Raw genomic sequence first — 27,217 nt, 5'->3', positions numbered from 1 at the left:
TCCAAGCCCCGTTCGACCTGGGGATGGGGCAGCCACAGCCACTCCCTCCCTTCATCTTCCTCCCTCCATCCTTCCCTCACTCCATCTTTCCTTCCTTTCTCCCTCACTCCCTTCATGACAGCCTCACCCCCCCATGCAAACCCTTCTGCCAGACAAGTCCTTCATCCTCTGAGACATTTTATTACCAGTTCTGCTTTAGATTAAACAGGCTTTCAGTATATAAAAATAATGTATACAAATGAGCAGTTAATGGTTTACATTTCTGGCTTAAAGGCATTTATAAGTTACACATTCATTTCCCATCCCTCCCCGGACACGGAGCCGGCGCTGAAGCAGCTTAAATACAGCAGGAAGCAGCGGCTGCTGTGGCTGAAGTGAGAAAGGACGGGAGGAGGGACAGGAGGAGGGAGGAGCGGGTTCGATGCGCCAGGAGAGGTTTAATTGCGGCACTGCGGGGTTACTCAGCAGCAGCGGGGCAGGGCAGGGAGCGACAGCCGGGACCGGGCCGGTCCCGAGAGGTTCGTGCGGCTCCGGGGCCGCTCCTGCAGGCGGCAGCAGGGACTGGGGCTGCCGGCATCTCCTGCGTGTCCCACCCCAGAAACCGGGGAGCCCCAGGGCTGACAGTCCCGGTTCATGCCAGAGGCTGCAGGTGGATGCTGGGGATGCAGGTGGGCGGAGGTGCCACCACCTCGCAGAGAAACTTGTCCCTGCTGCTGATTGTCGCAGCTCCGGAGCCTCCGCAGCGCTGCTCGCCACAGCCTTGGGGCCACCCTGTGTGGGGGTGTTCCAATGCCCGCTGCCGCAGCACAGAGGAATTTGAAGGAAGACTTAGAAAACCATGAAAAGTAGCACCGCTGCCAGCCCCTGGCTCCGGGAGGTGCCCGGGCTGGGAGCTTTGCAGCAGGAGAACGCGGCTCTGGGGGGCTCTGCGGGCCGGGGGAGATGAGATGTGCAGGGAGATGTGCGGGGAGCGCTGCGGCCCTGGCTGACACCCCCTCCCCTCCCGCAGCGGCGCTCGAGGGTGGGACAAGGACACAGGGCCGGGGTGGGGATGGGACAGCCTCTCTTTTCCTTCCAGGACAAGCTGGAGCCCTTTTTGTGCTTCCCTGTAGCCAGGACGACCTGCCAGGCTGCGGAGAGGAGCTCAGGGACACGGCCAAGCAAGCGCCGAGGGTGCTGTGCCCAGCCCAGGCGGGCAGAGCTGGCACATGAAGCGGCTGGAGCGGCTCGGAGCGGGCACTGTCCCTCCACCCCGCCGAGCCCCGGGCCCAGGGACTGACACCCTGCGCTCCCACCTGCGTCGGGAGGACGGTGCTGGCCCGGTGCTGCCGCTGCAGGGACGGCGCCGGTCACAGCGCGATGTCCGGCGTCGCCTGCAGGCCCTGCCCCGCCGCCCGTTTCTTGGCGCTGCCGCGGGCCTTGTCCCCCCGCCGGTACGGGTTGTTCCGCAGATCTGCACCGGGGGAAGCACCGGGGCTGGGTGAGCGTCACTGCCCGCCCGGCATGGCCGGGGTCCCGCAGCCATGGCGTTAACGGGGAATGGTTTGGGTTGGAGGGACCTCAAAGCCCACCCAGTGCCATGGCAGGGACACCTTCCACTGTCCCAGGCTGCTCCAACCTGGCCTTGGACACTGCCAGGGCTGCTCTGGGCACCCTCACAGGAATGACATTTTTTCCAAACCTTCAATCTAAAACTCTCCTTTGTTCGTTTAAAACCCCTTTCCCTTGTCCTGTCTGCCTGAGATTCGCCCCTCTGGGAATGAGGACACCCAGGAGGAGCCAAGGGCCGAACGCAGGGATGGGAGGAGCAGCAGCTACCGACAATCAGCCCATGGGACCCCGAGCATCGGCTCTGGGAGCCCAGCACCGCCCCGGGGGCTGATCCCGGGTGTCCGGGGCTGATCCCGGGTGTCAGAGTGGCACAAATCCCGGAGGAATCCCGGCAGGGACAGGGGGGGAAGCCCGGCAGCCCCCGCCCGCCTGCGCCGCCCCACGTTACCTACAGAGGACTCTCCTCGTTGAAGCTCACGTCGCAGAAGAGGCGGGACGAGCGTTTGCCCGTCCGGGCCGTGAAAGGAACAGTTTTGAGAGCTGAGCAGAGCGACCCAGAGACAGCGAGGAGGAGGAGAGAGGAGGAAGAAGCAGAACAGGAGGAAGAGCTATGAGACAGGGGAGCAGCTTTGCCATGTGGGATGTGAAGGTGTTTGCGGGTAGGTTTGGTCCCTGTGACGGGGTTTGGTGACCCCAGCTCCTGTGACGGCCCCTGCAGCCCCCAGCACTGGATCTGTGATGTGGGGACACCTGGCTGCTCACCTGAACTCATCTCTCACCTGAAATTATATCCTCAATGGCCCCATCTTTGCCTTCATAGATGAGAGGCTCCTTCACCATCTGCCTCTTCTTCAGCTCAGCAATCATGTCCATCTGCTGCCTCCTGGCCTTCTGGACAGGCAGCTGGGAGGGGACAGGGCATTGAGTGGTGTGATCACACCCCAGAGGAGGTGGGGTACCCTCCCCTTCACCTCCCTCCCCACCCTCATCCCAGCCAGGGCTGGGGCTGGGGCCCCACCAGGACACAGACAGGGGGGCACCTTCACCTCAGGCTGCTGCTCACTGCCAGGGGAGCCGGATTCTGCCTCCTTGGCTGCAGCCTCTTGCTTCTTCCACAGCTCAATGTCCTGCTCTGCTTTCTTGGGAGAGAGGCAGGAAGGGTGTGCTGAGCCAGGGGAATCCAGGACTGCAGCCTCCTTCCTTCTTCGCCTCACAGCCCCCAGCTCACCCCAACCCCGTTCCAAAATCTCTGACCACCCCAAAGGCATTCAGCCTGTGACCTCTGCTGGTTGCTCCAAAGTGGAGTCAGGTGCCCCAAATCTCCTCCCAGCCCTCAGAAACAGAGACCCCCACGTCCCCTCCTACCTTGTAGGCTTTGATGAAGCGCATGAACATGGGGAAGAAGGTGGTGGGGGGACTGGTCTTGGGGTTCTCCCCGAAATACTCCACGGCTGACTCATAGGCTTCCTGTGGGCAGAGACACCTGATGTGGGGGCTGAGCCCCATCTCAGCACCTCCTTCCAGCCTCTCCCACCTCCCCATCCTGCCTGACCCGAGCAGGATTCTCTCCCACGGGCAGAGGTGTGAGCAGAGGGTGTCCCCATGCAGGGACTGTCCCCATGCAGGGACTGCCCCCACGGCCCCACCCCAGCACCCACCTTGGCGGTTTTGCTGTCAGCCTGCAGCTTCTCCATCACCTCGGAGTTGACCTTGAGGAAGTCCTTGAGCACGGGGCTGTCGTCCTGCCTCATGAACTCCCTGCGGGTCAGCTCCATGCCCTGCTGCAGGCTCCGCACGTCCTGCAGGACCCCGTCCAGGGACACTGAGGGAAGGGAGCAGGGCGGGGTCAGGGCAGGCTCCGAGTGCCAGGGGCTGCCCCGACCCCCAGCCCGGGGCCCCTGGGCACTACCTGTGCCTGCCTTGTCGAGGAAGTGCAGCTCGGTGTGGAAGCCGGTGAGCTCCGGGTACTTCTCCATGATCACCCGCACCAGGTAATGCAGCAGCGTCTGCTTGCGGTCTGTGGACTTCATCTCGAGGAGCTGGGGCGGGGCAGAGTCAGCCCCGAGCCGCAGCCACCACCCCTGACCCTGCTCAGGGCTGCCTCTGGTGGCCCTTTGTCCGTGTGGCTGGGCCTGTGTCCGTCCCTCCATGCCCCAGCCGGGTCTGCATCCCTCCACTCTCATGGCTGATTCCCATCTTTCACCTTCCCCATGGCTGGGTCTGCATCTGGTTTTTCATCCCTAAATTCCCTTGTGTGACCTTCCTCCCTCTATCTCCACACTGGTCCCCATCTTCCTTCATCCTATTTTCCTCCATCAAGGTCCTTGACTCCTTTAACCTCTCCATATCAGGTCTCCATCCTTTCAGCCCCATTCCCCTTTTGCCTCTCCATCCCAACAGTCTCCTCATCCCTCTGTCCCCACAGCCAAACCTCATGTCCCTCCATCCCTCCAGCTGGTGCTTCCATCCCTCAATCCCCACCGCAGATTCCTGTGTCCCTCCATCTCTGCAGCTGGTCCTTGTGTCCCTCTGTCCCCAGGGGTGTCCCTGGCAGTGGCAGTGTCCCCATCACCCCACACCAGGGCACCCACACCGGCCCTACCGCGTCGAGGCTCTGCAGACGGAAGCCGTAGGCAGCCCCTCTCTTGCTGCTGTTCATGTAATTCCCGAAGGCCAGGACGATCTGCAGGGACACCAGGGCTTGGGGACACGGGGCCAGGAGGGCACAGTGCCCACAGATACTCTGTGTGCACCAGTGGGGCCGCCTCCCCCCAAGCCCTCACCTCGAGGATGTGGCGCAGTTTGCTCGAGGACTTGAGGGACATGGAGGCGGCGATGATGGCGTTGAGTTGCTGTGGGAGGAAAGGAGGGAAGTGTTGGGGAAGATGAAACAGGAAAACCTTAGAAATATGATTGTCTGGCAAAAGATTTTGAGAATATGGAAACTATAAGTGAGATTGAAATGAAAGCAAACTTTGAGATCCCTCAGTTACTGAACAACTGGAAAACAATGGTGTGGCCAGCTGAAGGTGATCCCCTTTTGATGGAACAACACCCTCTGCTTGCAGACAGGCCCAAGGGGCAGAGCAGACCCTGCCAGCTTGGCAGAAGGGGCCCAAAGAGGAGTTTTTAGGGTTTAAAATGTAACCCAGTATGGTAATGTAATGATTCTTATAGGCTGTATGGGATTTGTGTATTGTACTAGATTGGTGAGTGAGAATTAGAATATTCAACACAGAAGAAGATTTATTGTATTGGAATGGGAACCTCGCTGTCCTAGCTCTTACCTCTTGTCTCTTAGCTCTTGCCTTTTATGCTCTTACCCCTTTTACTCTCTCACCCTCTCATCCTCTCTCCCCCTCTCTTCTCTCAGTCCTGCTCTGAGCTGTGCCTGGCAGCTCCCAGCAGGGCCCTGCACCCAGGCCCTTTGCAATAAACCCCAAGTTCCAGCCCTGGCTGCAGAGATCTCTCATCTCCGTCCATCCCCACCGTGCACCCCCGTCAATCCTACAGGGCAGGGTGTGAGTGTGGCCGCAGGAGGCGCCCCCGCCCCGCCCGGCCCCGCACGCACCGGCATCAGCAGCTGGGCCGTGTCCCCGAAGCTGCCCAGGAAGATCATGACGTTCATGCGCTCGGCCAGCCGCGGGATCTTGCTGAAGCGCATCATGAACTGATCCTCGTCCGAGAGCTCCTCCGGAGGCTGCTGGTCCCGCTCGAACTTCCCGATCAGGCTCCGCTCGTACTCGGTGGGCAGGAAGCGCAGCAGCAGCTCCAGGAAGTCGAGGCTCAGGGCTTGCTGGTCGTACCTGCGGGGAGGGGACACCCCTGGCACGGTCAGGTCCTGCTGCATTCCCGAAGCCCCCCTGTCACACTCGGTTGGTTCCCTCATCCCTCTGTCCCCACAGCTGGCTCCTGCGTCCCTCCGTTTCTCTGTATCTGGAGCCTGCATCTCTCTGTCTCTCCATATGGATCCCTCCATCTCTCTTTGGTCCCCCCATCCCTTCTTCTCATGGCTGGTTCCTGCATCTCTCCATCCCCACAGCTGCTCTCTGCATCCGTCTGTCTGTCTGTGCCTGGTCCCCACAGCCCTTTGTCTCAGATATCATCCCTGCATCCCTCCATCCCCACAGCTGGTGCCTGCATCCTTCCACCTCTCCACATCTGATCCCTCCATCCTCCATCTCCCTGTATCTGATCCCTCCATCCTTCCACCTCTCCACATCTGATCCCTCCATCCTTCCACTTCTCTACATCTGATCCTTCCACCTCTCCACATCTGATCCTTCCACTTCTCCACATCTGATCCCTCCATCCTTCCACCTCTCCACATCTGATCCCTCCATCCTCCATCTCTCCACTTCTGATCCTTCCACCCTCCATCTCCCTGTATCTGATCCCTCCACCCTCCATCTCCCTGTATCTGATCCTTCCATCCTTCCATTTCCCCATATCTGATCCTTCCATCCCTCTGTCTCTGATTTTTCCATCCCTCCATCTCTCCACTTCTGATCCCTCCACCCTCCATCTCCCTGTATCTGATCCCTCCACCCTCCATCTCCCTGTATCTGATCCTTCCATCCCTCTATCTCTGATTTTTCCATCCCTCCATCTCTCCATCTCTGATCCCTCCACCTTCCATCTCTCTCTATCTAATCCCTCCATCCTTCCATCTCTCTCTATCTAATCCCTCCATCCTTCCATCTCCCCATATCTGATCCCTCCATCTCTCCACCTCTGATCCCTCCACGCCTCTATCTCTCTGTATCTGATCCTTCCATCCCTCCACCTCTCCACATCTGATCCCTCCATCTCCCTGTATCTGATCCCTCCATTCTCCATCTCTGATCCCTCCACCCTCCATCTCTCTGTGTCTTGTCCCTGCATCCCCACACCAACCCCTCCATCCCACTAAACCCTCCACCACCCCAACCCCTTGTTCCTGACCTTATCCCCCCCTGTCCCCCCTGGGGAGGTTACTCACGTCTCGATGGCCGTGCAGATGTCCTGGACACTGCGGCCGCCCTTGCGCAGGGTGATGGCCAAATTCTTGGCACGGTTGGACTCCATCAGGGTCACCTTGCTGGGGGCCTTCTGCGTGGCCTTGGCCTTGAGAGCACTGATATCCAGGGCAGGGCCCTGTGCCTTGGTCTTGAACTGCTCCTCAAAGTCACTCATGTCCAGCTCCTGTGGGGACACACGGCAGGGAGGTGGCACAGGACATCTGGGGTGAGGACGGGGCCAGAGGAGCAGGATAAGGGTGAGGAGTGAGGACCAAGATGGAGCAAGGGGATGAGGATGGAACAAGGAGACAGGGAGGGGTGAGGAGGGAGTGGTGGGACCAGAGGATGGAGATGAGGAGGAAGAAACGGACAGGATGTGAAGGTGTGGATGGAGCAAAGGGACAAGGACAGGGTGAGAGGAGAAGCCCTCCTGATGCCGTGTCCCTCTCCATGGTGCTAAGGACTTCTCCTGACCTCCAGCTCCTCCTGCAGCCCGGACACCGCGGGTGGATGCAGGGTGGGCAGGAGGCAAGAGCAGCATGGCCAGGGGCACTGAGCCCTGCTGTGCCCAGCCTGGGGCACTGAGCCCTGCTGTGCCCAGCCCAGGGCACTGAGCCCTGCTGTGCCTGTGCCCTTGTCCCCAGGCTCACCTTGCTGTGCCTGTCCCCTTGTCCCCTCTGCTCACCTTGCTGTGCCTGTGCCTTTGTCCCCAGGCTCACCTGCAGCACTTTCTCATCGTTGAGCTCCGTGAACACGGTGCCGTCGATCTGGCTCGGCTTCAGGGCCACCCAGTTGAAGACAGGCATGCGGAACTTGGTCTGGATCGGCTTCTTCACCTTCACTGAGGGTCACAGGCGGGGGGGGACGCATCACACCCAGCCCAGGGTACCCCAGACCCCTCCTGGGTCACATCCCCAGCATGCCCGGGTCACACTCACCTGAGCCATTGGCGGTGCAGGGGGCGCCCGGCCCGGCTGGGGGTTCCCCACCGAGGGGAGGGGGTGGCGGAGGGGGGGGCACGGGGCTCTCCGGCCCCCCCGGGAGCGGTGGGGGGGGCGGTGGCACGGGGGCACCCGGGAGGGGGGGGGCTGGGGGGGGGCCGGGGGTGCCCGCAGGCAGGGGGGGGGCTGGGGGGGGGGGCGGGGGTGCCCGCGGGCAGGGGGGGGGCGGGGGGTGGGGGAGGGACGGGATCAGCCCCCGGCAGAGGTGGGGGGGGTGGGGGGGGTGGCGGAGGTGGGGCCGGAGCCGGAGCCGGAGCATCTGCAAGGGAAAGCAGAGGCGGTGACACAGCACGGCACGGTGCCATCGCACTGCCCCGAGTCCCCGGGCACACACCCACACCCCCGCCTCGCTTTCCGTGCCCAGGGAATCGCTGCCACCCCTCCCTGGTGCCAGGTGTCCCCTCGGGAAGGGGACATCCCCTCGCGGCCACGATACCTGCGCAGGTGGCGGTGGTGTCCCCAGAAACCACGGGGGTTGCGGGGGTTTCTATGACAACGGGGACAATTTCGATGGCGACGTCTCCGTCGGGCCCACGCAGGATCTGCACCAGCCCCTTCTCCTCGAGCTCCGCCAGCCGCCGCTCCAGCGCCAGCCGGTAACACTCCTGCGGCTGCGGGGACGGCGGGCTGGGCGGCCGCGGGGGGCTCAGCTGCTCCTGCACAGGTGACAATGGGTGACAGCCCCCGGCAGGTCACCCGTGTCCCTCAGAACCCGGTCCCCGAGCCCCAGCCTCCCCTCGGCTCACCCGCAGCGCCTCCAGCTCCCGCCGCGCCTGGCTCAGCTGCTTCTCCAGCTCCGCTATCTTGGCCATGGAGTCGTTCTCCGCATCCTGCAGCTTCTCTGTCAGCTGTGGGGGACGAGGCGCCGCCGCTCAGCCCCGTCCCCATCCCATCCCTCCCTCGGGGCTTGCGTCAGCGGCTCTGCCCACACACCCCCGGCCCACCTGGCTGACGTGCTCCTGCAGCTCCTCCATGCGCTCCAGCACCGCCGTCTTGGTCTCCGAGTCCTCCAGCAGGCCCCCCACGTCGAAGACGTTGTCCAGGTAGGCTTGGATCTGCACCTGCAGCTTCTCGCTCTCGGTGAGGCGCAGAGTCTGCCGAGGGACAGCAAACCGGGGTCACCAGCGGTGACAGTGACACCCCCGGCCTGGGATCACCCACTCCCACTGCTGGGATCAGCCATTCCCATCCCTGGGATCACCCATTCCCATCCCTGGGATCACCCACTCCCACCGCTGGGATCACCCACCCTTGGGATCACCCACCCTTGGGATCACTCCCTTCCACCCTCGGGATCAACCACCCTTGGGATCACCCACCCTCAGGATCACCCATTCCCATCCCTGGGATCACCCACTCCCACTGCTGGGATCACCCATTCCCATCCCTGGAATCACCCACTCCCACCTCTGGGATCACCCACCTCTGAGATCACCCACCCTTGAGATCACTCCCTCCCACCCTCGGGATCATCCATCCTTGGGATCACCCAATCCCACCCTTGGGATCATCCACTCCCACCCCTGGGATCACCCACCCTTGGATGACCCATCCTAGGGATCACCCATCCTTGGGATCACCCACTCCCACCCTTGGGATCCCCCATCCCTGGGATCCCCCATCCCTGGGATCCCCCATCCCTGGGATCACCCACCCTTGGGATCACCCATTCCCACCCCTGGGATCCCCCACCTCCAGGTACTGGTCCAGCCCCAGGTGGGTGAACTCATACTGCAGGAACACTCGGAAGTTCATGTTGTCCACCGAGTGCACCACGATGTTGATGAACTGCATGCAGGCCACCTGCGGGGACACGGCCCAGCACGGGGCCAGGATGGCTCCTGGGGACGGTGCCCTGGGGGCTGCACGGTGGGTTGGTGGCCCTTGGGGACACGGTGCCCCTGAGGGGCTTTACACAGTCCTGGGGACGTGGTGGCCTTGGGGACATGATGGCCCTGGGGACAGTTTGGTGGCTCAGCATGCCTTGGGATTTCATGGCCTGGGGACAGTTTGGTGGCTCAGCATGCCATGGGGACATGATGGCCTTGGGGGACAGTTTGGTGGCTTAGAAGCCCTGGGGACACAATGCCATGGACACAGTGTAGTGGCCTAGAAGCCCTTGGGGACAGCAGAACAGCCCTTGGGACATGGCAGTCCTTGGGATGTGCCACCCCAGGGCAGCACGGTGGCTCAGCAGCCCCTGAGGACGGGGTGGCCTGGGGAGAGTTATGGTGGCCTGGGGAGAGTTTTGGTCACTCAGCATCCTTGGACAAGGACAATGTGGTGGCTTAGGAGCTCCTGGGGCATAATGGCCTGGGGACAGTGCAGCAGCCTTGGTGACAGGATGCCCTGGGGACAGCAGAGCGTGGCCCCCAGCAGCCACTCACCATGAAGTCGATGTTGGTGTCCTCATTTCGGAAATACTCCATCAGCTTCTCAAAGCGATTCTTCTCCCCGCAGACCTGGGGGAGCAGGGGGGACATGGCCAGGGGACACCCAGGAGGGTGACAGCACAGGAAGTGCCTTTTGGTGACACCATCCCAACCCTGACTGGTGCTGCCAGGCACCCGGCCCAGCTGGGACATGGCTCTGAGGACACATGGTGGCATGGGGACATCAAACCCAGTGAGTGGAACATCCCTGAGCCAGCCAGAGGTTTGAGGGTGGGGCAGGGCTCTGCCACACGCAGGGAAACTGAGGCACAAACCCAGCTGGAGCACAGATGTTCAGGTGGGGACTGGGTGTCCCTGCTGGGGACCAAGTGTCCCTGCTCACCTCCTTGAAGTTGTCAAAGGCAGCCAGGATGATCTCGTGTCCCCCTCGGACCAGGCAGACAGCAGCCAGCAGCTCCAGCACCAGAGCCTTGGTCCTGCAGAGACAGGGGGTGTGAGGGGGCTGGCACCGAGGGGACAGGGGGGACAAGGGACACCAGAGGGCAGGACAACTCCTACCTGGCACTCTTGTTGTTGAGGCTCAGGGTGATCTCGTTGACACAGGCTGGGTGGTTCATCACCAGGCTGAAGCCAGACTGGGGAGGGGAAAGGAGCATCCATGGGGTCCTGTGTCCCCCCGGAGGCACTCAAGGTCCCCACCAGGCAGGACGTTGAGCGAGGACATCTCAGAGCCAGGGGAAGCAGAGCCGGTCCCAGCCCGGAGCTGCCCCCGCGGGATCGGGGGATGCCGGGGGAGCCCCGGGCGGGTCCCGGTGAATGCCGGGGGATCCCGGGGGAGCCCCGGGCGGGTCCCGGTGGATGCCGCCCGCTCCCACTCGCACCTGGTAGTTCATGATGGCGCGGAGGCACATGATGCACACATGGACATCGTCCTTCTGGCTGACGAGCCGCGAGTTGCGCAGCGTCTTCCTGCTGTGCGAGGGGTTCAGCCTGGCCGGGGAGAGCGCGGCTGAGCGGGGCCCGGGGCAGCCGCGGGCGCAGCGCAAAGCGGGGACAGCGCAGGGGGGTGGCAGCGGGGCGGGGACACCGGGGCACCCACGGGACAAACCCTCGTGTCCGTGCCCGTCTAGAAGCCCTGGGGCTGTGGGATGGGGTGGGTTTTGGGGGTCCCCTCGTGCACACGGGCGGTCTCGGAGGCTCACCGGGGCGGGCCGGAGCTGCCGGGTGACCTGGGGGCACTGTCCCCATCGCTGCCCAGGGCACCGCAGGGGTGGACGTGGCGGAGGAGGAGGGTGTGGAGGTGCTGGTTCGAGAGGCAGCAGCTGGAGGCGCGTTAGAGCCTGCAGGACAGGAGGGAGAAACGGGGCTCCCGCGCCGCCCCGGGGACACCCGCGCTCGGGGGACAAGGGATGGGACCTTGCCACGTCCCTCCTGACCTGTCCCTGGGGCCGGCAGGGACACCCCGGCTCCTGCGGAGCTGCTGGCAGGCGCCGAGCGACCCCCGCGGTGCCCGGGGTGCCGCGTTACTGCCCATGGGGTGTCCCTGGGACCCCCCGCCCGCCGGGGATGGCCCTGTCCCCAGTGCCGTGACCAGCAGCGGGGTGTCCCCGTCCCGCCGGTGCCCCGTCACCTACCGTCAGCGCGTCCCCGGCAGCGTGCAAGAGAAGAGCGGGGTTAGACGGGGCTGCGGGCACCAAGCGAGAGCCACCAGGACCGGCTGGGGGGACACGGGGGACACAGGCCCGTCCCTCCGCCCTGGGTTTAACCCAGGGGCTGCCATTTGCTCCCCCAAAATCTCCAACACCCCCAATTTTGGTGAATTCCTGGGGTTTAACCAAAGCACCGCAGAGCAGTGCCGGGTGGGGACCCGGTCCCAGGAGAGGGACAGCGGCGATGTGGCTTTGTCGCCACCCTCAAACCAGCAATGGGCGCCCATTTTTAGGGCCGGGCCTGCGTCTCTCTCCCTGCCAAGCCCCTCTCCAAGCGCGGGGGTGCAGCGAGGCGACAGCGGGGACGCGGCGCGGGGACACGGGGACAGCTGGGGACGGCACCACACGTTACCTTACAGTGAGGGGCCGCGGCTTGGAGGAGCCCTGCGTGGGGGACGAGGAGCTGCTTTTGTTCAGGTCCTCCAGCGACCTCTCCTTGCCCTTGTCAGAGCCGGGGCTGTTCTCTGAGCTCTCCATGTCATACCTGATGGGGACACGGGGACAGGTGAGTTGTGGCACCCCAATACGAGCAGATGCCCCTCAGGGATTTGGGGAGGTTCTGCTCAGCCTCAGCCATGGAGCATTGCCCTGAGGACAAGGGAAGGCACCCCCAGGGACCACCCCAGCCCTGCTGAGCCCCAGGGGAGGCTGAGCCCAGCTTGGGGACAGGGGACCCGCTGGGAACGTACGCGACGGAGCACTGGGCGAAGGCGAGGTACTCCAGCAGCACGTCCAGCCCCTTGTTCTCCTCGTTGAGGAACTCCTGGACCCAGCTGGAGGGTGCAGAGGGTTAGTGGGCTCTGCCAGCCCCCACATCCTCCCTCCCTCTGTGTTCAAACACTCAGCAGAGCCACCCCCTGCTCAGAGGTGCCCAGCAAGGGTGGAACACGCTGGGGACATGAGGTGGCACCATGAGCTGACATTTCTGTGAGTGCCACGATGAACCTGATAGAGGGGGGACACAGCCCAAGGGCTCTCCTGCCACCACTGCCACTGTTGTCACCACTACCACGACAGGACAGCCTGGCCCTGGGGACAGTAGGCACCCCCCACCCCACAAGGGCTCAGGACAGTCAGGATGGGGACATGGGGGGCACCCTGGGGGTACCAGGGAGCCATAATGGGGTTCAGACCCCCCAGCACCCACAGCTGCCTCAGCACCCTCAGCCTCCCATCAGAGCCCTCCCAAGGGGCAGGATGAGGCCACAGCCCCCACATGCTGCTGTCACCCTCCAGGCAGAGCCAGCACACATCCATCCCCATCCCAGAGGAGGTGGCAGCAGCTGGGTGACGATGCCACCCCAGCCTTACCCGATGTAGTTGGTCCTCAGGGAGATCTCCAGCTCCCGGAGCACCTGCGTTGACTCCTGCACTCTCCTCTTGAACTGTGGGACAGGGAGAACCATTGGCACTGTCCCTGTGCCCAGCCTGGCACGGGGACCAGGGCACCAGGGTGCAGAGGGGACCCCTCACCTTCCTGCTGACCCCACCCGTGTCCAAGTAGCTCTTCAGCTTCTGGATGTAGGCAGATGGGGGGTTCTTCACCTGGAAACGCTCCTGCAAGCCCAGAGAGAGGCTGAAACTGGGCCACCCGCTGTGGCAAGGGACGTGCCACTGTCCCCACAGCAGCCACAGTGTCCCTGTCCCCACCCCTGCTTAATGAGGTTAATGAGGTGCTGTGTCAGTAACGAGATGGATGTCAGGGCTTGGTACAGCCAGACTGATACCCAAACCATGCCACAAATGGCACCTGGGGACAGGGATGGCACTGGGGACACTCTGAGCTTGAACCTCACCTGGTCACAGATCAGCTCCCACTTCTTCTCGTTGTCATACTGGCTAAGCAGCTTCATCTTGTCCGGGGGCAGGTTCATGGAATTCTGTGGGTGAAGGGTGTCAGTGCTGGGGGTCACCCCAAAAACACCCCAGGGATGCAGAACCCCCTGCTCAGAGAGCACTGGGAGATGGGGACACCCATGGGACATGGGGGAGGTTGGTGGGAGGATGGGGACACTGGTGGGACATGAAGATTCCAGAAGATGGGGACACTGGTGGGACAATGGGGACAGTGGTGGGAGGATGGGATCAAGGTGGAAAAATGAAAGCAGCATTCTCAGGATGGGGACACTGGTGGGACATGAAGATCCCAGAAGATGGGACACTGGTGGGACATGAAGATCCCAGAAGATGGAGACACTGGTGGGACAATGGGGACGCTGGTGGGACAATGGGGGCAGTGATGGAACAATGGGAGCAGTGGTGGGAGGGTGGGATCATGGTGGGAAAATGAAAGCAGCATTCTCAGGATGGGGACACTGGTGGGACATGAAGATTCCAGAAGATGGGACACTGGTGGGACAATGGGGACAGTGGTGGGAGGATGGGATCAAGGTGGAAAAATGAAAGCAGCATTCTCAGGATGGGGACACTGGTGGGACATGAAGATTCCAGAAGATGGGACACTGGTGGGACAATGGGGGCAGTGATGGAACAATGGGAGCAGTGGTGGGAGGGTGGGATCATGGTCAGAAAATGAAAGCAGCATTCTCAGGATGGGGGCACTGGTGGGATGATGGGGACACTGGTGGGATGATGGGGACAATCCTGGGAGTTTGGGAACACCGCTATTCCCAGGATGTGACCCATCAGTGATGTCCCCACCTGAGGGCCACCAAGGGGAGGGGTGGGGGACAGGAGGAAGAGCTGGACACACCCACCCATGTCATGAGTGCCCCGTGTGCCTCAGCCAGCCCAGTCCCAGCAGTGCCACACGGGGTGAGGGACAGGGACACGACTGGTGACACAACCGAGGGACCCAGGGACACGACTGGTGACACAACCGAGGGACCCAGGAGCCCGGGCTGTGCCTGGGGGGTCACCCCTGAGTTCCCCCCACCACAGATGGTGACGATGCCATCTGGGGAAGGCAGTGTTTGTTGAGATGATGATGTCAGGCCTGACTTGTCCCCGCATCCCTCGCTGTCCCCCAGCCCCCACAGGATGTGACGTGGTTTCCGCTGCCGAAACCACCCCCGCCACCAGTGGGACACGGCCCTGCCCCGCTCAGGGACACATGGGGCACCTTCATGGGACACCACCATGGCCTGGGCCAGGCTGCAGCTCAGCTGGGCTCATGGGTGGTTTATTTTACTGAAAAACCCAGGTTTTGGTGGGTGGCAGGTGCACGATGGCACATGGAGCAATGCACAGCCCCAGCCACCCCTAAATCCCAGTCCTGGGGTTCCCTGAGGAGGAGGAGGAGGATGGGGACGTGGGGAAACCCTGGGAAACCAAGCTAAAAATAGCAGGGCTGGCTGGAGAGACTGGGCTGGGGGTTTGGAGATTGCAGCTGGAGATGGCACCAACCCAAGAATGGATGGGGTCCAGTGTCCCCCTGCTGGCCCTGGTGCTCAGGAGCCCCAGGACATCCCTGCAGGGTGGAGAAGGATCCTCCAGCCTGGGCAGGGAGAGCTCAGCTTCCCTGGGGATGCAGCAGGACTGGGATCCATCCCTTGGACACGAGCTGGGGTGCATGCCATGCTGGAGCAACCACATCCTTGCAGGAAGGCATCTCCCAGGGCTTTGGTTGCCCACAGAAGAGCAGGTCCAAGGGGAGAGGTCCCACTGTGGTGGGCAGGAGCAGAAACCTCTCCACCAGCTCCAGGGAGGACCTGTCAAGCTGCTTTTGCAAGAAGCCAAAAGCAGGAGCTGTGGGTGGGGAGGAGCTGGATTGGGCTGGGGCTGGCACGAAGAGCTGGGCAGGGCAACAAATCAGGGTCTGAAATGGCCCCACTGTGAAGCCACTGGGTTCTGGAATGGCCAAGGTGACAACAGCACCTGGCTGTCACCATTGCTGGTCCCGAGCTGCCCTCCTGGGATGGATGAGGGTCAGACCGAGGGACAGCGCTGTGCCAAGAGGGATCACACACCCAGACACCCCAGCCACACCTGAGGCACCTCCGTGGGACACCATTGGCTCAGAGGGGATGGTGGCACCTGCCACACAGGCCAGCTTTAAGGCATCACACGTGGGACCTGGACCCAGCAGGACCCTGGGTGGGACAGGACCCCGCTCGAGGGTGGGGCAGGGCTGTCCCCTGGAGGTGGCTCTGCCCCGAGCCCCGCCGTGCCTCGGTCCCTCCCTTGCGGGCAGGATGTGGCACAGCTCGGTACAAAGTGGGTGGTGGCTCCTGCCGGGTGGGCTTGTGGTGCCGGGGAGGAAGCGACTCCGCTGAGGAGCCTCAGCCGGCAGCACAAAAAAAACCAAAAAAACCAAAAAACCGGTTCTCATTTCCTGCCGCCGGGAGGGGAGACGGCTGCTGGGGGAGGTGGGGCAGAGTAGGAGATGTGGGGCAGGGTGGGTGATGTGGGGCACAGTGGGGGATGTGGGGCACAGTGGGTGATGTGGGCACACTGGGTGATGTGGGGCACACTGGGTGATGTGGGGCACAGTGGGTGATGTGGGCACAGTGGATGATGTGGGGCACAGTGGGTGATGTGGGCACAGTGGATGATGTGGGGCAGGGTGGGTGATGTGGGGCACAGTGGATGATGTGGGGCACAGTGGATGATGTGGGCACAGTGGGGGATGTGGGGCACAGTGGGGGATGTGGGGCACAGTGGGGGATGTGGGGTACAGTGGGTGATGTGGGGCACAGTGGGGGATGTGGGGCAGGGTGGGTGATGTGGGCACAGTGGGTGATGTGGGGCACAGTGGGGGATGTGGGCACAGTGGGGGATGTGGGGCACAGTGGATGATGTGGGCACAGTGGATGATGTGGGGCACAGTGGGTGATGTGGGCACAGTGGATGATGTGGGGCACAGTGGGTGATGTGGGGCAGGGTGGGTGACGTGGGGCACAGTGGGTGATGTGGGGCTGGGTGGGTGATGTGGGGCACAGTGGGTAATGTGGGGCACAGTGGGGGATGTGGGGCAGGGTGGATGATGTAGGGCAGGGTGGATGATGTGGGGCACAGTGGGTGATGTGGGGCACAGTGGGGGATGTGGGGCACAGTGGGGGATGTAGGGCAGGGTGGGTGATGTGGGGCTGGGTGGGTGATGTGGGGCACAGTGGGGGATGTGGGGCACAGTGGGGGATGTGGGGCCGGGCAGCAGCCAAGCACCCCATGGGTGTCAGAGGAAGGACTGGATCCTCCTCCTCCTCCTCTTCCTCCTTTGGGGCCAAGGATGAAGGAGCCAAGGATGGTGACTGAGTTGTCCCCAGCACCCTCATCCTGCCCCTCCCAGGGCTCCCCGCAGCCTCCCAGCCCAGCCCGTCACTGAGTGGGTGCCACCAGTGTCCCCCAACGTCCCTGCTGTGCCACACAGAGCCCCCGAGCCTGCAGGGCCACCCCAGCCATGCCCACCCCAGGGCGAGCCTGGCTGGCACCCAGCACCAGCTGAGGGCTGAGCCAGGCTTTGAAACCAGGGCCAGGGGAGGTGAAGCAGCACCAACATCATTTTCTGCTACAAAACAACCTTTTGCTATGGTGGCTGGCAGGGCTGGAGCTATTTTGGGTGTCAGACACCTCATTTTGTTCCACACGTGAGCGGGCAGCGCCGGGCTGAGCACCAGGGCTGGCACAGAATGTTCTGGCACCCCAGGGAAGGGTTTGTGCTGTACAAACCAGCAGGCTGAGCCCTGGCAGAGCCGTTTCTGGGGCACTGGATGTGTGTGCACAGAGAGGGCATGGGCAGCACGTGGGCTGGGACACGATCCCAGCCAGCACCAGGCACAAAGTCCTGCCACAGGGAGGGGACAGGGCAGGGGACAGCCCCAGGCGGTGGCTTGGGGGCAGGAAGGACCAAACATCTCCAGGTGCCCGGGTGACTGATGGGCTCTGCCACTCCTGGGATGCTCCAACCCTCCTGGGCACAGAGCACCCGAGGGGTTTGGGACACGGTCCCACTGTCCCACGGTGTCCCCTCCAGTGCCCCTGAGTACCCCTGGGCCTGTTCTCCTGCCTCTTCCCAGGGCTCAGTGCAAGGCACAGGGCAGGGCCAGGCCCACCCAGGGCTCCCTCAGGCAGCAAACTGGGCTGGGGGACACGGCCAGGACCTGCTCATCCCATCAGGGATGCAGCCAGACCCAAACCCACCCAGCGTCAGGCGGGAGGAGACAGACAGACAGACAGAGAGAGACAGACAGACAGACTGTCCCCAGGATGGCCGGGGGGTGGTGGCAGCGGGCTGGGCTGGGCTGGGCTGGGCTGGGATGGGCTGGACTGGGCTGGACTGGGCTGGACTGGGATGGGCTGGACTGGGCTGGACTGGGCTGGACTGGGCTGGGATGGGCTGGGCTGGGATGGGCAGCCACTGTCACCTGTGGCTCCAGCTCTATTTTAAGAACAAGCAGAAGCTGCTGGAGCTCAAACCAGGGAGAGGAGCCTGATCCCACCAGTGTCCCCTCATCCCTGCTGGGTTCCTGCCTGCCCACCCTGCCCTGGGGGGTTCACCCAGGGCTGGATCCAGCAGCACAGGAGGGCTCCTGCCCAGGACACTCTCCAGGCCCTGGCCCAGCAGCTGGTGGGTGACAGGCAATGTCCCACCCAGGACACAGGTGGGGACACCCTGAGGCAGCCCCACATCCCCCAGCCAGCCTTGGCCACCGTGCTGGAGCCAGGCTGGAGATGGATCCAGCAGGAAGCTGAGGACCTGCTCTGTTTCCTGCTGGAGCCGAGGCTGATGCTGTGGCCAGGGCTCGCTGGTGACCTGGGGCCAGCAGCACATCTGCAAACATCTGCAAACATCTGCAAACATCTGCAGTGCTGACGCTGGCCTTGCACTCCCCCAGCTCCTGGGAGAAGAGGCAGCAAAGCCCCAACCAGGCAAAGCTCCCAGCTGGAGCAGCCCCTGTCCCAGCCAGCCCCTGCTTGATTTTGACTCCACCTCAACTCACAATTCCATTTATATATTCTCAATTAATGCCCCTTGACCTGCAAAGGGAGGGAAATCCTTCAAGCAGGAGTATCTGGGCAGCAAAGATGCTCTTCCTCTGCTCCATCCCAAAAATCCACCAGGTCACATCCCAGACTGCTTGGCACAGGACAACCCTCCCATGGCTCTGCCAAGGCAGCATCTGCCACAGTGCCCCAGCTGGGAAGGAGCCAATTTTTGAGAATGAAGTTTTGGGAAACTAAATTCCCATTTCTTGGCACAGAATGGGTGTATCCCCTTCCTGGCAGCAATTTGGATCCTCTAAGCTCCTCCCTGGGCTTTTCTGCCGAGGCTTTGCACCATCAGCTCTCCCAGTTTGGGATGTCCAGCCCCAAAGTGATTTGCACTGAGCTCTCATGGCATCACTGCAGCCATAGCAACATTGAGGTCTGGATCGTGTCCCACCAGGAGATTCCCAGCTCATCACCACCTGCTCCACCTCTGAGCTCAGGAGTAGAAAAGTTGAAGGCAGACTCAGGGAATGTGTTTGTGGTGAGTGAGGGCAGAGGGACCCCCTGTCCCCACCCCCCGGGCTTCTGCTGCCCCCACAGCCACGAGAATGGGGAAGGGACTGTGAAAGGAGGAAGCAGAATTGGGACAGCCACTTTCACAAGCACTCGCTTCCCCTCGGGCCATGTCCAGCCCCCTGGGTGCCCCTTCTCCTGGAAAAGGCCTTTCCCTCGGGATGAGGGCACAGAAGGTGCTGCTGAGAGCCTGAAGCAGCGTTTTCCCCTTCTCTGATCATTTTTGGTTTAGGATTTCCAACCTGCTGGGCCCGGCCCGGCTGAAAGTGGCGCTTCCTGGGGCCTCACAGTGGAAACACCCCGGGGCTCTTCCTGCCGGAGCCATCAGAGGCACCGCCACCCCACCCAGCCTCCTGCCAGCCCGGCTGTGCCCCGGGAGTCCCGCGGGGGTCCCTCACCTTCCTCACCTTCCTCACCTTCCTCACCTTCCTCACCTTCCTCACCTTCACTGCGGCTGCGGGGATCGCTCACCCCCAGAAAATCCCATCAACTCCACGAGATTTAAAAGCTCCCAAGGAATTCGCGCTCGCGGTTGGGATGGGCACCCCTGCGAGGCGATCCCGGCCGGTGCCGCCGAGCGCATCCCGGCACTGTGGAAGCTGCGCCCGGCGCGGGATGGGCACAAACGGCTCCATCTCCCCTGCAGGGGCTCCGGGGGGTTAAAGCAGCGATTCCTTTTCCTCGGGGCATTTTTGGGGAGGGCACGACAGGGTTTGGAGCGGGTGGCGCGGTGATGGGACTCGGCCCTCCCGGCGCGAAGGTCACGGCCGGCCCGCCCCGCTCAAGGACGGAGCAGCGAGCGGGAGCCGCTCTCCCGCAGTCCCGAGCGGCTCCCGGGGCTGCCACCCATCCATCCATCCATCCATCCATCCATCCATCCATCCATCCATCCATCCATCCATCCATCCATCCATCCATCCCTCGGCATCGCCCGCTGCCCACCGGCCGGGGCTTCCCCTGCTCCGGGGAGGAGGAAGAGGAGGAAGAGGAGGTGAGCGAAGCATCGCCATCCGCAGCACCGGCTGCTTGCGGCGCGCTCCGGCCCTGCCGCCGATCCCGCCATGGCGGAGCCCGCCCGGGCTCCGGGACTCGGGGTCACCCCGAGAATTTGGGGGTTGGATCCCCCCCCCTCAAGGTGAGAGCGAGGAGGGGAGGGAGCGCTGGGGGTCATCCCGGGCCAGGGCTGAGCGTCCCCGGGAGAACGAGGTGACAGCGGGGCAGTCATCATTATGAATAAGAACATCAATTAAATAATAAACCAAATAATTAACAGAACTACGGAATAGTAACAACACGACGATGATAACGGCGGTAACGCCGCTAACGATGCTGATACCGGTAAGGATGCTGATACCGGAGGGACCCCCACCCTGTCCCCCCGTTTTGTGGGACCCCCCCGTCCTGCCCGGTCCCGTCCCCGCTCACCAGGACGCGGCCGAATCGCTCCTCCAGCTCGGCATTGCCGGGCATGGGCTGCCGGGGGGGCGGCGGCGCGGCGGCGGCGGCGGCGGCGGGGGCGGCCCCGGGCTGCGGGCGGTGGTCGCGGGGCTCCCGCGGGGCCGCGCCCCCCTCCAGCCCCCCGGCCGCGTTGCCCATGGCGGGGCGGCCCCGGCTCCCAGCCCAGCTTCGTCCTCGCCCGTCCCCGCCGCCTCTCGCCGGCGTTTGCAACTTCTGCGGGCGTTATCGCGCTATAAACGCTCAGCCCGCCCCCGGCCCCCGCCCCGGCCGCCGCCAGAGGCGGCCCCGGCACCTGCGAGGCTGCAGGGAGGGAGCGGAGCGCTGCTGCCCCGGCCAGGATCACTGCAAACCATTTGCTTTATTTTATTTTATTTTATTTTATTTTATTTTATTTTATTTTATTTTATTTTATTTTATTTTATTTTACTTTGTTTTATTTTATTTTACTTTATTTTATTTTATTTTACTTTGTTTTATTTTATTTTACTTTATTTTATTTTATTTTAATTTAATTTTATTTTTTATCATTATTTTACTTTATGTTATTTTTATCTTATTTTATTATTTTATTTTTATTTTATTTTTTTATTATTATTTTACTTTATGTTATTTTTATCTTATTTTATGTTATATTATTTTATTTTATTTATTTTATTATCTTTTATTTACTTTATTTTATTTTCTTTTTTTCTTTTTTTACTTAATTTTAGACTTACTTTTATATTATATGAAATAAAATTTAATATTAAATGTCATATTTTGTCATAAATGTCAAAGTTAATATTAAATGTCATTAAATACCATGTAAATAATAATTTATATGATATTAAATTAAATTATTTTACTTTATTTTCATTTTTATTTTATTTTATTTTTTTACCTTATTTTAGACTTATTTTATATTATATTAAATAAAATTTAATGTTAAATGTAATAAATAATAATTTATATGATATTAAATTAAATTTGTTTTACTTTTTAATTTTAATTTCTATTTTATTTCTTTTTTCACTTTATTTTAGGCCTACTTTTTATATTATATTAAATACAATTTAATATTAAAATTAATAAATAATGATTTATATTATAGTAAATAAAATTGCTTTTATATTTTTATTTTATTTTTATTTTATTTATTGTTATTTAATTTTATTTTTTTAAATATTGCTCTTGAAGTTTTTCTATTATTATTTGACTTTATTTTATTTTTATTCCTGTTTTCCCTTTATTTTATCCTTATTTATTTCATTTAATTCTATTCCTTATTTTAAATTTACTTTCATTCTATTTATCTATTCAATTTTTGCTTTCATTTTTATGTTCTATCTGTGCATTCTTTCATTACATTTTCTTTAACTACTTTATTTCAGCCTTATTTCACTCTATTATTTATTTTATTTTCATATTTCCACTTATTTATATTTTTATTCAGGCTTTTTGTTTGACTTTCCTTCTATCCTACAGTAATTTATTACTGTTTTATATCATTTATTTTTATTTCATTTTAGATTTTTTCTTATATTTAAAAATAAATTTTAATTTATAATTAAATAACAATAAATTTAGTGTGCCCTGGGACCGGGATGTGGCAGCGGATTCAGCCCCTGAGCATGTGGCCCATCTCAGGATCCTGCCAGGGCAGCAGGGCTGGCACAGAGCAGATCTGCTGAGATCCAGTGAGGTTCAGGGACAGACACGGAGATCTGGTGAGATTTGGTTGTATTTGGTGAGATTTGATTGTATTTGGTGAGATTTGGTGAGATTTGGTACAATTTGGTGAGATTTGATACAATTTGGTGAGATTTGGAGTGACCTGATGAGATTTACCAAAATTTGAGGCGATTCACCAAAATTTGGTGAGATCTAGCAAAATTTGGTGAGATTTGGTGAGATTCACCAAAATTTGGAGAGACTTGGTGAGACTTGATGAGATTCACCAAAATTTGGGGAGATTCACCTAAATGTGGTGATATTTACCAAATTTTGGTGAGATTCACCAAAATTTGGTGAGATTTGGTGAGATTCACCAAAATTTGGAGATATTTGGTGAGACTTGCTGAGATTCACCAAAATTTGGGGAGATTCACCTAAATTTGTGATATTTACCAAAATTTGATGAGATTTGGTGAGATTCACCAAAATTTGGTGAGATTTGGTAAGGTTTTATGAGATTCACCAAAATTTGGGGAGATTTGGTGAGAGTCACCGAAATTTGGTGCTATTTGGTAAGATTCACCAAAATTTGGAGATATTTGGTGAGACTTGCTGAGATTCACCAAAATTTGGAGATATTTGGTGAGACTTGCTGAGATTCACCAAAATTCGGTGATATTTACCAAAATTTGGTGAGATTTGGTGAGAGTCACCAAAATTCGGTGAGATTTGGTAAGGTTTTAATGAGATTCACCAAAATTCAGGGAGATTCAGGGAGATTCACCAAAATTTGGTGAGATTTAGTGCTGTTCAGTGACACTCACCAGGGCTGGGTGAGACTGGGTGGGATTCCCCGAGTTTTGGTGAAATTTGCTGAACCCCGAGATTGGAGGAGCAACTGAAGGATTCCGAGGGACGGGGACGGATCCAGAGGAGATCCCAACAGCCCTGGGGGATCCCAGCCCCTGCCCAGCCCCAGCGCTGCCACATCCTCACCACAGGCCCTGCCAGGTGTCCCCAGGTGTCCCCAGGTGTCCCCAAGGTGCCGCAGGGACCGGGCAAACGCGCCCGGCCTGTTCTGCCAACCCCAAATTCCGGGCAAGGGACACACCAGGACAGCAGGCACCCATCCTCATCATCTCTGGGGATTCAGGAGCTGGGAGAGGACTCATGGAGAGCTCAGCAGCACCAGAACTGGGGTCACCCATGTTTGGGGTTGTTCTGATAGCCCAAGGCTGAGTTTTGCAGTCAAAATCTCTGCTGTTAAATATTTCAGCTTCTCGTTGAATATTTTAGATTTCATCTCCCGATCCAGGTTTTTAAGGGAAGGCATTGCAGCCCTCTGTGGGCACAGGGACATCCTGGTGTGGTCCCAGAGCTGTGTCTAGGGTGAATATTGTCCCCTGGACCATGGATGGGACCAGGGCTTCCATCCCACACTGGGGACAGGCTCTGCTGTGGGGACTCCAAGGTCTGGGACCTCCAGGATCATGGAATGGTTTGGTTTGGTTTGGTTTGGTTTGGGCCTTAAACAGCACCCAGTGCCACCCCTGCCACGGGCAGGGACATTTTCCACCAGGCCAGGCTGCTCCAAGCCCTGTCCTTGGACAGGGTGGGGCAGCCACAGCTGCTCTGGCCATGAAACCCCAGAGCTGTGGGGTTTATTACTGTTTTATACAGTTTATTTTTATTTAATTTTAGATTTTAGATTTCATTTTAGAATTCTAGATCCAGGCAGCACCTCCCTGCCCTCAGCTGGAAAAGGCTCCGAGGATCTGGAGCTCCGGAGCCCCAGCAGGACCAGGGCCAGGCCAACAGTTCCATCTCCTGGCCGCGGGGAGGGCTGCGAGGGGCAGGGCTGGGAAAGCCTCCTGAGACACGTCCTTGGCAGGGCTGGGTGCTCTGTGAGGGGTTTGGGTCCTGCTGATCCCCACCGAGATGGAAACAGGGAGCCAGGCTGGGATTTGGGCTGCTGGAGGTGTTTGGTGCAGCTGGGGCAGGGCAGTGCTGGCATCAATGGCAGCAGGAGATGAGCTGGGGGAGCAAACTGCCCACCCTCAGCCCTGCCCTGGGCACTGGGATGTCTCTGGAGGGGCATCCTGCCCATCCCTGGGCACTGGGATGTCTCTGGAGGGGCATCCTGACATCCTGCCCACCTCTCAATCCCATCCCTGGGCACTGGGATGTCTCTGGAGCAGCATCCTGCCCACCTTCATCCCTGCTCCAGACACTGGGATGTCTCTGAAGGGGCATCCTGCCATCCTGCCCACCCTCATCCCATCCCTGGGCACTGGAATGTCTCTGCAGGAGCATCTTGTCACCCCTTATCCCATCCTCGGGCACTGGGATGTCTCTGGAGGGGCACCCTGCCCACTCCTCATCCCTGCTTTGGGCACTGGGATGTCTCTGGAGGTGGGAAACCAAACCAAACCAAACCAAACCAAAGCAGCCAGACTGCCCGTGGCTGGTGGGGGGATTCACTGCTCCTCTCCATGGTGATGGTTCTTGAGCTCCTGTGACCTCCAAGAGCCTCCTGACCCCTCAGAACGTGGCTGGGACCTTTGGGAAGTGAGGAGCTCTTGACCTGAGGAGCTTTGCTGGGGGGTGAGTGCATCCCAGCTCCTCCCTCCATTGAGCCACCCTGACATCAGCCTGTCCATGGGGACAAGGATCTGGTCCCTGGCATCACATCCTTGTCACCACCCCGTCCTCCTTGTCCCTTGTTTTCTCTCCTTTCACTGCTTTCCTGGTGTTTGGAACATGAGGGTGTTTACCTGGCAACTCCAGTTAGCCCAGGGCTGGTCAATTCCTGTGATAAAAGTCCTTAAAAAACCATTCTAGAAACTGCACATTCAAATAATCATCTTCAGTGAGTGCCCAGGGCTACATTTCTTACATTAAAGGTGATTTTAGACACTTAAGTTTGTTTTCTTAATTAATTTCAATTCCCTGGAAAACACAAGCAGGAATGGGGTGGTTTTTTTCCTGAATTTGCAGGTCCACCAAAAAAAAAAAAAAAAAAAAAACAAAACAAAACAAAAAAAAAAACCAAAAACAAAAAAAACCACAAAAAAAACCAAAACAAAACAAAACAAAACAAAAAAAAAAACCAAAAAAACAACCACCTCTTTCTTGATGTTAGAGCCACCGAGCCACCCAGGCAGTATTCCCTCATCCAAACAAGAATTCCCAGTTTAGATTGTGCAGCCTGAAGTTCCATAAAGTTCCAGAAACTCCAGGGTGTTTGGACAGCTGACCCCACCTCGTGTTCCTCAAGGAGCTGGACCTGGGGTGCCTGAAATACCTGAGATAAGGTGGGAACCCCTCCTCAAATTCCCCAGGTGAACATCACTCCTCCTTTCCACCCCCATGGAGCATCCCTGGGTATTTGAGGACATTTTCTGGGGCTGTGTGGTTGAAGTGAAGATCAGCCCAAGAGCCTGTCTTGGTGGAAGGACAAGATCTTAATTCCTTTGCCTCTGAGATCCTGAGATTAGAATTCTATTTTCAGCACTGCTGAATTTCTCAGTGGCTGTAATGAGTTCCAGGTATAATTCACTCTCCATTCCTTCCTGAATTACAGATTTTAATGTGTTAAACCATGGCAAGCAGCAGAAGGAGAAGGAACATGTGTGCTCTGTCAGTAAATAAGCTTCTTCGGTAGATAAATCAGATTTTTACAGTATAAATATAGGTTAAGAGAGAAAAAGTTCATGCCTGGAGTCCTGGGACTTGGATTTTCAGGGCTACGAGGAGTTTGGAAAGCAGAGGAAGATAAACATCTTCCCCAACCAGAAATATTTTGGTAATGTCCCATGGTAAATAGCTCATCAAGGGATTGATTATACCCAACTTGGTGTTTGCTTATCATCTGCAGCTTGAGCACATTCAGCCTGTTCCCCAGGGATGGGCTTGGAATCTGGGTAATGAGGAAAACATGGAATAGATGGAGGGTAAAAACTGGGATGTGATCTGTGGGAAAGGGGCTCCTCAGCCTCCCTCTGCTGCTCTGGCACAGGAAATGCTGAGGGCAGAATATGGAATATTTGTGTGTGTGTGTTTGTTTGTTTGTTTGTTTGTTTGTTTCTAAGGAGTTTCTTCTCCAGCTAAGAGCAGGGAATCCACAGCTCCTGCTGGGAGCAGGGGAGGAAGAGGGAGCAGGTGAGTTCTGTCAGGATGTCTCTCCCAGCTGCTGCACCCTGTGAGGAGCCACGGAGCCGTTCAGGTTGGAAAATCCCTCTGAGACCAAGCCCAGCCATTCCCCAGCACTGCCACCCCTGCCCCATGTCCCCAAGTGCCACATCCACAGGGATTTTAAGCCCTGGGCAGCTGTGTCAGGGCTGGAGAACGCTTTGGGGGAAATTTGCCCAATATCCAATCCAAACCTGTCCTGGGCCAGCCTGAGGCTGTTCCCTCTCCTTCTGTCCCTGTTCCCCCCAGTCAGGAGCTGTGCAGAGCCACAAGGCCCCCCCTGATCTCCCTTTTCTCCAGGGAACATTGGGGATTTCCAAAAGGGCTCCCCTTTCACCAGCAGCAGGTCCATACACAAGTTTCCAAATAAAATTCCTCCTTAAATTCCATCCTCCATTTCCAACAGGAGATAAGAGCACCAAAACCTTGCCAGGTGACAATCTGGTGCCACCCCCCCAGTGGTCACACGGAGCCAGCAGCCAAGGACAATTAGCAACAGGAACAGGCTTAGGCCACAAAAATTCGAGTCAGGCCTGGCAGGGAGAGTCTGTGCCACAAGGAGGGGACAGGGAGGTGACACATCCCTCCCCACAGCCCAAGGCTGCAGGCACCAGGGCTGCTCTGCAATCTCTGGAGGCTGCAGGATGCCAAGCTGGCATTTGGATGCCAAATCCTGCCTGGATCCTCCTGCTGTGATGGCCACCAGCTTCCAGAGGGTTCAGCAAAGTGGCCAGAGCAGATTTGTCACCTCTGCTCCAGCAGCAGCTCCCAGGCTTGGTGTCCCTTTCAGCTGGGTCCCA

General features: G+C 58.4%; 1 protein-coding gene across 1 annotated transcript; it reads right to left on the bottom strand.

Annotated features, from left to right (window-relative positions):
- Window positions 1-1,160: 1,160 nt before the first annotated feature.
- Window positions 1,161-20,805, bottom strand: FMNL1 (formin like 1). Its single transcript, XM_054649712.2, is given in 27 exon segments — window positions 1,161-1,453; window positions 2,331-2,454; window positions 2,598-2,690; window positions 2,917-3,018; window positions 3,210-3,373; window positions 3,461-3,590; window positions 4,154-4,234; window positions 4,335-4,403; window positions 5,123-5,357; window positions 6,533-6,735; window positions 7,271-7,392; window positions 7,490-7,686; window positions 7,688-7,811; window positions 7,989-8,208; window positions 8,299-8,400; window positions 8,497-8,646; window positions 9,245-9,355; window positions 9,940-10,014; window positions 10,328-10,421; window positions 10,504-10,580; window positions 10,827-10,935; window positions 12,007-12,138; window positions 12,344-12,427; window positions 12,966-13,039; window positions 13,128-13,211; window positions 13,451-13,534; window positions 20,541-20,805. Coding segments are annotated over 27 exon segments (3,315 nt in total). The 5' UTR covers window positions 20,712-20,805; the 3' UTR covers window positions 1,161-1,349.
- Between the last annotated feature and the right edge of the window lie 6,412 nt (window positions 20,806-27,217).

This window comes from Agelaius phoeniceus, chromosome 26 (genome assembly GCF_051311805.1).
Source record: "Agelaius phoeniceus isolate bAgePho1 chromosome 26, bAgePho1.hap1, whole genome shotgun sequence".
In the NCBI taxonomy this organism is placed as follows: Eukaryota; Metazoa; Chordata; class Aves; order Passeriformes; family Icteridae; genus Agelaius; species Agelaius phoeniceus.
This window is presented reverse-complemented; position numbering and strand designations above follow the sequence as displayed.